This window comes from Haliotis asinina, chromosome 1 (genome assembly GCF_037392515.1).
Source record: "Haliotis asinina isolate JCU_RB_2024 chromosome 1, JCU_Hal_asi_v2, whole genome shotgun sequence".
NCBI classification, from domain to species: Eukaryota; Metazoa; Mollusca; class Gastropoda; order Lepetellida; family Haliotidae; genus Haliotis; species Haliotis asinina.
The window spans coordinates 14,266,647-14,277,257 of record NC_090280.1 but is presented as its reverse complement, the minus strand read 5'-3'; the positions used below and the strand labels follow the sequence as shown (position 1 = coordinate 14,277,257).

The window sequence follows — 10,611 nt, the reverse complement described above, 5'->3', positions numbered from 1 at the left end:
AGATGGAATGAATCGCATCTATGTAATGTTACCGATGGGAGATGGACTGAATGACATCAATGTAACATTACCAATGGCAGCTGGTTTGAATGACATCGATGTAATAGTAAAAGTGGAGGCTGGACTGTATGGCATCAGTGTAATATTTTACTGTTGGGAGCTGCAACGTATAATATAATGAATGAACCGTTTCACGAACAAACACAATATTTCTATCTTCCACGATCCAGTCAGATACATATGCTGTGGAATTATGAGCTCGCTGGATGTTATGGCTAGTAAGGAAAGGCTTTTCATCAATACAAACAACAAACAAGCAACACATATGTAACTCAGTTGCAAGATCTATTTTCAAGCTTTAATTTTTGCTATTAACAATAACGATGTTTCTTATGACATTAGACCTATGTGCTGTTGTGACCAAACCTAATACTGATCCGTGAAGGTCAGAATTGAGGTAACTAACGGGATCGGGTGGTCAGGTTCCCGACTTGGTTGACACATGTCATCGTATCCCAATTGCGCAGATCGACCCCCATTCTGTTGATCACCGGCGTATCTGGTCCAGACTCGATTATTCACAGACCACCACCATACAGCTGGAATATTGCTGTGTGTATAACTAAACTCTCTCATTCACCCACTCGCTCACGCATAATACGGAAGATCAATATTGTAAGCCTGGTCGTGCCCCAGAGACAAATTTCTTATGAAAGAGCTTCATGGTTATCTGTCGGTTGCACGTGCAACAACCCACACTGATGTCTCAACCCAACATTGACATTTCTTCAAGCTCACCAACGTATGTCTAGCAAACCAAATGGGCCATGGGACAGTCGTACGGTGTTTCTCTGGTGTGAACCTACTCTTTTACAGATATCTGGTTGAGAACAAAGTCCAGCTTGGTGTAGAAGGAAGTGTCGTACTCCCTGTGTCCCGCCAGCTCTAGTCTTGTCTGCTGGTAGTACCACTCTTCCAGACATGACAGGCCAGCGGGTTGGAAATCCTCCTCGAATTTGTTGGCGAACAGATGTCTCTTCGTGGTCAGCTGGGCGAAGTCACCAGCCCCCAGCACACAGATCTCCCTCAGGTACTTGCCCTTGCAATCGTCTTTGTAAGCAAAGATGCCGTGATCCCAGTTCTTGTATCGAGCAAGGAATGGTTCGAGGCGAGGTGCACCTGGATGGAGGCAAATTTAGTACGTTATGTAGTGAGTAGTTCTACTTGTCGTGCACGTATGTGTGTGTGTTTGCAAGCGCGAGTGCGTGAGTGCGTGAGTGCGTGGCTGCGTGGGTGAGAGCTCGTTTGGGTGTGGATGTGTTGTGTGGGAAGGGGGGTGGTGCTCTGAAATTGCTTTCCAGCCCGATTTTGGGTAGTTTGGTAGATACTTATCCTTGAGAACCGCTGGACTATCGTTCAGGTTGGAGCTTTGTCGCAAAGAGGAACATAACATCATCACTGTTTTATCGCACTGGACACTTACCCTTGAATGTCCCCAGTATCTTCAAGTATAGGAGAAAACACACCTCCGAGGTTTCGGTAGATAATGTAAAACCGGAGGGGGAGGGAAATCCCGAGGGGCGGAAGTGTTTTCTCCAACATATATACCGTCACTGATGGGTAATTACAATGTAGATGACCATTTAATGAAGCTACATAACAATAACTGAAGCGCGCGTAAAATCAATATAATGACAGTAACTATAAGTACACAATTTAACCTCTTAATCTTCGTCGGCCCAGTGGCCGTGTGGTAGAGCGTCTGCCTATGGATGAGAGAATTGCGGTTTCAATCCCGCTTCCGAAAACCTTTGTACTGTGACTAATCTTGAACGATATTTTTGCAATTGATTTCAAACACTCATGGATCATTTGAATGTTGAAGTTCATACAAGGTTAGGAATAGTAAACCCTGGGAAGCGATCTTTCTAACGATAAGTAAAACCTGCGAAGAGAGGTCTTTCAAGCAAAACCTGTCCCTCCAAAATAAAAACCTAAAATGCGGTTACTCTGACCTAATATGTAGTGAGAAGCACACTTTACGTTTATGTATGGGGCGTAGACACGTACCCTTGAATGTCCTCTGGATCTTGAGCGGGGTTGTGGACACCTACCCTTGAATGTCCATATGATCTTGAGCTGGAATATTGACACTTACCATTAAACGTCCTTAGGATATTGAACTGAGGTGTGGACACGTACCCTTGAATGTCCCTGGGATGTTGAGTTGGGGACTATAGTTGAGAGTTGGGAAGTATGCTTCGTCAGGTATTTTAGTGAACCTTAGCCACTTCTGTAGATCTTTGGCTATGGGGTCGTTCACGGAGAAGTTGACAAAGTTCCTGTTGACAACGACGTGGACAGAACCGATGACAGGACGAAGACCGTGTGGAGCTGTGCCTGCTCTCCAGAAACGCCGTATGTTCTCATTGTATCTTGAAAAGAAATGTGTCAGTGACAGGATTTAAAGCTGCTTTGAAAAGTAATTCATATATTTCTCCGGAGTGTCAGTTATGTTTGTAATTAAGGCTTGAGGTGACCTACGACTGCTAACACAGTAGTGGACCATTCAGTGAGATGTGTGCGTTGAGGTGCTGACTTGCAAGCTCCAGAAAATGGTCAAGGCAAATAATCGACCAAAAGTTTCTTTCAGGTCAAGGGGGCGCAGCCCTGAAAAGGGACTTGACTATTAGACTTTGACAAGTGAAAGCCAGACTACCCAATTTCCCAAACCCCTCTCACTAAGCTACCATATCATACCTCCCACTAAGCTTCTCCACCACAGCCCATTCCTCCAACAAGACTACGCTTTCATCCTTCTCTCTAATATATTCCATATGCTACCACATCTCTCAACCATCCATTAAAACGTTCCGCCTTAAAGATTCGTACACTTCCAATTTTGCAGCATTTTCACGGATAAATTCAGAGTCTTTTTGTCCCTAATTGTGAGACCTATCACTTTTCACAGAAAAGACATTCTGAGGATTCGCCAATGTTGATCCAAAAGACAGTGTGGGTGACATCGTTCTTTGAAGGGTTTTAGCACGAACCTATCCGTTTTCTTCAAAATCCAAAACTCCTTAACCTTGCACGAAAACCTTAATCCAAATTCGGTAAAAAACGACGTCAGTGTGCCCAAAGGCTAAAGAAATTGACTGACGCGACAGTAAAATCTCGTGACCTTTTTTGCCAAGGAAGCTGAGTTGCAAATTAAGTGCCTTTCCAGTCTCCATAATTTGCCCCAAACACAGGCAAACTGTAGCGCGAATGGGGTTGCGCAGCATAGAGAATATGACAAGTCTTCTTATATGCGAGCGAAGCGAGCAAAGATTGGCAACGTACTACCTTCGCTTCGCATCGAAAAATATTTTTCAGGTCAAAATAAAACATCGCCACGGTCAAAGGTGCTCTCCCATTCCCTCACTTGGTTGTGCTCTCAGATTTCCTACCCCATGTTTAATAATTACTCACGTGAAATATTTTTTATTCAACAATTTTAGCGCCACTCGTGGTATTCAGATCGTTCTTTACCTCCATTACCCTGCCAGATTCCGGTTGAAAGGAGTGACGGAACAAGAATAAGCGAAAAATAAAACGAAATACCCTATTACTTAATTTTATCATGAACCCGTTGGAGTTTATTTATCTCATATGTCGCCGCTATTGTTAGAATTTTCGTAACATGTATTCTACATAAAAACCCTTCTGGCGAATGAAGCAGGGGAGGTAACTGTAAGCATTCCATATGGAATAATACCTTCCTGTTCCTTCACTTCGTTGAACCGGAAGTTGGAAGGGGTGTATACCTTTGATGGTGGCGATATTTCATTCTGACATGAAAAATATCTTTCGAGCCGAAGCGAGGAAAGTACGTTGCCAACATTTGCTTGCTTCGCTCGCATGTAAGAAGACTTGTCATTTTCTCTATGCAGCGCAACCCAGTTTACCTGTGCCCCAAACAACATTGGGATTCCCTGCACCAACCTGCCCTGGAATCCATTATCTACTCTCCTCGCCCAAGCGACCGGACGGCAGGAACGTGTGTCAGATAATATGGTACAAACCTTGATGTAGTTCCTGATACATCATTAGCTCCTCTGTACGCTTGTAGGATCTTGACCAGTTGGTAGTTGGTCTTGAGTGGAAACTCCTGGCCAGTCAAATTGATGAAGTAACGCCACTTACGGTACTTCAAGAGGTCTTTCATGCATATCAATTCCGGTTCGAGGACGGAGAAAGTTCCCCACGTCACATTCACTTGTCGGGAAGACAAGAACACGTTGTCAAAACAAGCCGCTAGGCGGCGCATATCTTCTAACATGGCTGTTGACTTCCCGTCGACATGGATGCAGTAGACATTGCTTGGGCGGTACACTGCCCGGAGAAGGCGCTCGACTTGATGACTGTTCTTATACACCAGGATGCTGAAGGCAATGGGGAAATCTATCTCTTCTTTGCTGACATTGAGAATATACCTCTGTTTAAACGTTTCACATGAATGTATGGGTGGTAGAGCGCGGCGGGTGGCTGGAACCTGTTTGAACATGATGGAGTTGTATATCTCTGTCTTGTTGCCTAGCAACAACGCAGTACAGTTGACGTGGAAAGGGTGGTACGGAGTGGAGACGAATCCAAAAGTAGCAGCTTGTTTTACTGAGATGATCGTGTTCCTCACGTTGTCTTCATTCCAGTATATGGTGTATCCGATGACGAAGCTGATGACGCCCAGGAAGATGAGCGTCCTCCACCAGCGCCGCATCTTCCTGGAAAATGTGATCACACGTGACAAGGTCAACATACGAATTTCATTGCCTCGTGGAACACGATCTCGTTGCAGGGCTCCACCAGCGCCGCATTTTCCTGTAACACAGAAGCCCATGATTGTGATAGGGTGAACGTACGGATGGCACTGAATCGGGGTACACGGCCCCGTTGCAGGGTTCTTAACACGATGACTGGAGTGTGCCTTTGCCTTTCTTTCCCAATTTTGCATGTTGCAATGTTGAGCAGAGGTCATTTTCAGTAATAGCATGGCGCGGGGCAAGAGAAACAGTGCATTGTACCGTTGTTGGGAATCGAACCCAGACATTTGGTGTGAGGAGCAAACACTCTAGCCCAACGTTCAACCAGTGTCATATCTGAAGCTTTCAGCATCACTGGTCAGAATGAGATGACGCCTTAGAAATATGAAAACGGTTTTAGATATATGCTTCACGTTATAAGCGCTACTATATTACATATAGTACAGAATAACCGATCACGTGCGACAGACTTAAACCTACCAATGGTCACAAGAAATAACCAGCATCAACAAAATAACAAACCAGTACCTCTCATTGTGCTGGTCAGTTAGTTATTGTTTTTAGTTATACATTTGTGGTAACTGGTCAGCTGTTACACACATTTATCATCAATGCTTTAGTCAAAATAAATGTCACAATTGTGTCAAGGTATCGCCACTGACATTCAAAATGACAACTTTATCGTCAGTCTCGGTAACCGCGAGTATATGTGATGGCTGATATACAGACGACAGGCCCACTAAATTCTGTGTCTGTGTGATAATGCTTATTCACGAATGTAATAAATATTACTATCTTCTACTTATCTTTAAATATCTTTATATTGTTCTATTATATCTTAACCGTATTCTGATGAATCCTAATATGCTACTGTCCTTGGCACAACCGTCAGGTTATTGTGGAACACGTCATGAATGTCATTACACAGATAATCTCATGTAAAAATGTTCAGATATTAATAATTCGGTCTACCTTTGAATATGAGTGAATGCCCACTGTGGTCTGTCAAAGAGTATGTATAGTATGACCAGAAATTATTGAGAATTTAAAGTTTTTAATTTTTTTTTACTTTAGCAGACCATAACTCCAGATTCAAAGACAGGAGAACAGTTTGTATTTTGTCATGTCATCAAGGGCAGCAATACAGGCGGGCATACTACTGATCCAAGAAGTTAAGTCGAGGTGCATCCTGTCCCAATATTTGACCACCCTTTCTTTCATTTCGGCAATATTTGTCAGATTTGTCTTATTGACACTTTCCTTAATAAGTCCTCAAACATTTTATATTGGCTTTAGATCAGGGTTATAGCTTGGCCAATCTAATAGTGTCATGTTTTGGGTCCAAAATCACTCCTGTGAATGCTTGGAACGATGTTTTGGGTTGTTGTCCTGCTGGAATATCCAATATTCCACAGAACGGTTGAACAGATGGAAGTAAATATCCCTCGAGAATATCTGCGTGCTCAATGTTCATATTCAATTTAAATACACATCCAACATGGCAAATTTCGGACTCTATAGTGGGCGTTGATACAAAGGTTTTTCAGTTTGTTTGATTCAGCATTTCGGTGTAGTAGGACACAGCCACACTGAACTTTCAACTGAGAAAATCCCATTGTCCCACTGAAAATGTCAATGATGTAAGCACCAGTTCAACCATCACTCCGCTTGTTCAGGTTTCATGATCGGTGAAGGAATTCCTCGACTTTTCTGCCAACCCACTGCATGCAGCTCAGTTCTAATTGTCTCCTTACAGACAGCCACGGTTTCTCTATCAATCATATTCAGCCCTAGGTTTTCTAAACTCCTTCGGGTTTTTTTTGAAATAAGAATACCAAGCCTCCTACTGTCACCAACAGTCAATTTTCTGGGCCTAGCTGCGCCTCCCCGGCACTCAGTGCCATATCCATTTGCAATATTTATCAAACCACGATAAACAGTGGACAAAGGGATGCCTGTTCTACTTGAAACACTCACTTTAGCTGATCCGATGTCCTTGTAATAATACTCTAAAATCCACTGAGGATCACTGAAATTGTCGTCTGCGAGCAAGTAAACAAAGGGGGATAACTCACAAACTGATGAAGGATTAACGGAGTTGTCTCTCTTGAATGAAACCAAGCACTTCATAGCTGATCAAGGTTCTTTATACTAGAAATCCAACTGAACATATTCGAGGGTCGTTGTTATCATATGAAGACAAATATCCTGTATGAATTCGTTGTGCAAATGCCCTCGTGTTTAACCTTGCTCGGGATCAAGTCTTTCTTTAAAAAGGTGGATGGTTAAAGGATACCAGACTAGGGTCACCAAAATATACTCGCATTATTAATCTGTGATTGAAACAATTGGGCGATAAATCGGAATCAGTCAATGTTGATATGATAATAATGCCGCCTGCACTTGCTTGTGATCATAGTTGTTTGTAGAGTAATCGTTCCTGACTGGTGTACGGCGTAAAATTTGTCATGTGTATGATGTCAATTTTCGTGACGAGCGAACGCCTTGGCCACTCAGCCACCACACCGCCCCAACTAAAAATGACACTCAGTGCCCGTGTATGGGATTAATGCGTTGTGTACGTGCATCCCATGCGTTGTGTGTAGGGGGTGGTGATATTCAGGTTCCCTACTTATGAAGAGCATTGGGCAGGTCCTAGTGGGGAGTGATAAAACATATATTTGGCGTGAGTCATGAACAAGGTATTGTCACATGCAGTATAAAGTGGCTGGGGCACTTATCTCAGGGAAAGGCTCATTCGGAATCCTTTGACCAACCCTTTCCTAGATGACCTGATAAATGAACTTTCTAGCTATACGAGAACGAGTTAGCGTAGTGTATTGGGATGCCGTGATGTCGTGATGTCGCGGCGGCTGATGATGTTAACGTCGTGGTTGAGTATTCACACAGGTTCAGGGTCAAGAAACAAACAAACACCTCCATCACATGACACACAATGTCATTTAGTGAATAAGTTTAGTTTTACGCCGCCTTTATCAATATTCCAGTCATGTCACAGTGGGGAAAGCAGAAATGGGTATCACACATTTTACTCATGTCACTGTACCTAAGGTGATTTTCAAAATCGCGTGAGGATGTCGGTAACTCAAAGTCTGGACGTCCGTAGAGTTACATCATCGCGCGATTTCAAAAATGCTTATTCTACAAACCATATGCATATATAGACGTTAATAAGCAAAGTCAGTGCATTCAATGTATTTGCACCAGGTTTATAAGTGTGCTAAATAATTTTGATTCTATACACGTGGAAGACTGCTAATTCGAGGGAAATAATTGCCAGGTGAGCTATCTGCAGACATGTTGGGATAGTTGTGACAAACGTTACAAGCATCACCTTAGGTGCAGTGCATGTGGGAATCAAACCCGTGCCATAGGATGTTAGAGTACGTAGCCCCCCTTCTCAGTGTGGACATCACTGCAACTGCATGCACTGTTACTCAAGGACTGAAATGGCTCACGGTTCACGGGTATATCACTGAGCCGTACACGCATGCCCACCGCAACAACCGTAAAGCGGAACAGCGTCGTCGTCCATCCGACGGCAACTTCCATCGTAGTGCCAGCACAAACATGTCCGATTGGAGTACAAACACGTCAGACTAGAGTTCAAACACGTCAGACTGGAGTACAAACACGTCAAACTGGAGTACAAACACGTCAGACTGGAGTACAAACACGTCAGGCTAGAGTACAAACACGTCAGGCTAGAGTACAAACACGTCAGACTAGAGTACAAACATGTCAGACTAGAGTACAAACACGTCAGACACGTCAGACTGGAGTACAAGCACGTCTGACTAGAGTACAAACACGTCAGACTAGAGTACAAACATGTCAGATTGGAGTACAAACACGTCAGACTAGAGTACAAACACGTCTGACTAGAGTACAAACACGTCAGACACGTCAGACTAGAGTACAAACATGTCAGTCTGGAGTACAAACATGTCAGTCTGGAGTACAAACACGTCAGACACGTCAGACTAGACTACAAACACGTCAGACTGGAGTACAAAGACGTCAGACTGGAGTACAAAGACGTCAGACTGGAGTACAAACACCTCAGACTGGAGTACAAACACGTCAGACACGTCAGACTAGAGTACAAACATGTCTGACTAGAGTACAAACACGTCAGACACGTCAGACTAGAGTACAAACATGTCAGTCTGGAGTACAAACACGTCAGACTAGACTACAAACACGTCAGACTAGAGTACAAACACGTCAGACTGGAGTACAAACACGTCAGACACGTCAGACTAGAGTACATACACGTCAGACTGGAGTACAAACGTACAAGCGTACATTTACACTGTTACGGAGGTAACATATGTTAAATTTGGGGTTACACTTTCTTGGTAAAGTGTCGCCCCATTCAGTCCAGCGTTAAAGCGTTCGCTCGTCCCACCGAAGATCCGGGTTCGATTACCGTAATGATAATTAATGTGATACGTCTATTTCTGGTTCCCATACAATGATATTACTGAATTTTCTAAAGCGGTGTAAAATCACTACATGCTATTCAACAGCCGGATTCCAGAGTACACGACTATGTAAATAATCATCCTTTACATCCAGTGTGTACCTCTCACTCTGCCAACAGTCACCACGATAAGTAGCCGCCCTATAACGAGGGTGAACAAAGGCTCGATCCTAGATGATCGTGTATCTGTATCGGACATATCAACTCTATTAACAGTTCATCATCGCGCTAACTTAAAATATAATCCAGGTCTGCTTTTCTGACTGTTTTATATGTGACGATAGGATACAGCTGACACGTGAATGAACCAATTTACCGGGAGGATGTGGCCAATGCGCGTGAGTGATCTGCCATACTGCACATGTAAGCCACTTTCCGTAAATACACAGTATAGTGAAGCAATGCAGAAATTAGGCCAAAACAACGTTCATAGTGTAAAAAGCCTCAAGTACGAAACAGGGAGAAATAATACCCCGTTATACCGCTACTCCCCATATTCAATATGAAGGAATACTTTGTATCTACAGTCACCGGGAACTGTCGTCACCCACCTGACTCGCCCCTCCCTTCGTCACTTCGTCTGCTCCATCGTCCCCGCCTCACCTGCACTGTCTGCGTGGTCGGCCCTGCTGCGTCTCAGCAAAACGTTTCGAGATTTCCGGAAACTGTTCTCGGTCACCTTTCCCCGGCTGTTCCACAAACGTAACTTAACAGTGCGAATCTGCACGGGTGGCACGCCCTCGTATTTGCTGACTGTTTTTTTCAAGTAAATACAGAGACCATAGTACTTCCTTTCTCACCACAATCCAACCGTCGTCATTCGTGTGGAGTGTTACCCATAGGGTTGGTTGGTTTGCACATAATGGAGTCTGGAGCAGACATTCCTGTGATCAGCTATATACCCATGGAGGATGAGAAAGTAAATAGATATATGAAACAATCTGGAGAGTTCATGAATTAGAAAATACCATCAAATAAACAGAATAATAGCTTGTTTCAATGACCCATGTGACTCCTCTTTGTATCAGTGAGTGAGTGAGTGAGTGAGTGAGAGGTATATCACGGCATGTCAGTCAAGTCACACATGGTTACCAGGGTGGTGAAACCCATTAGTTTCAACAAAACATAATCGGGCCGCACAGAGACTGGAAGCCACAGGGGAAACTCTCTACCTCTGATTACTGATGTCACTCTTTGCGCAGACCTCTCTGAGTTGATTTACTGGCTACGTTCAGGCGACATTTCAAGCATGTTTTCGGTTTAGCTATCTAAAGATGAATCCTCCAAATTTACTGATGC

General features: G+C 43.6%; 1 protein-coding gene across 1 annotated transcript; it reads right to left on the bottom strand.

Annotated features, from left to right (window-relative positions):
- Positions 1 to 328: 328 nt before the first annotated feature.
- LOC137287241 (beta-1,3-galactosyl-O-glycosyl-glycoprotein beta-1,6-N-acetylglucosaminyltransferase-like) lies at positions 329 to 10,152 on the bottom strand. Its single transcript, XM_067819457.1, has 4 exons — positions 9,864 to 10,152; positions 4,068 to 4,863; positions 2,203 to 2,435; positions 329 to 1,179 (listed from the first exon to the last, which is right to left on the bottom strand). Exons 2-4 carry the CDS (start codon positions 4,799 to 4,801, stop codon positions 863 to 865), a joined length of 1,284 nt encoding a protein of 427 aa, XP_067675558.1. The 5' UTR covers positions 4,802 to 4,863; positions 9,864 to 10,152; the 3' UTR covers positions 329 to 862.
- Between the last annotated feature and the right edge of the window lie 459 nt (positions 10,153 to 10,611).

Excerpts from the sequence above, each read along its gene's own strand:
- LOC137287241 (XM_067819457.1), bottom strand. The coding sequence starts at position 4,801 with ATGTTGACCTTGTCACGTGTGATCACATTTTCCAGGAAGATGCGGCGC. Across the intron at positions 2,436-4,067 it reads GTATCAGGAACTACATCAAG|ATACAATGAGAACATACGGC; the intron begins GTTTGTACCATA and ends TTTCTTTTCAAG. Across the intron at positions 1,180-2,202 it reads CATCCCAGGGACATTCAAGG|GTGCACCTCGCCTCGAACCA; the intron begins GTACGTGTCCAC and ends GCCTCCATCCAG.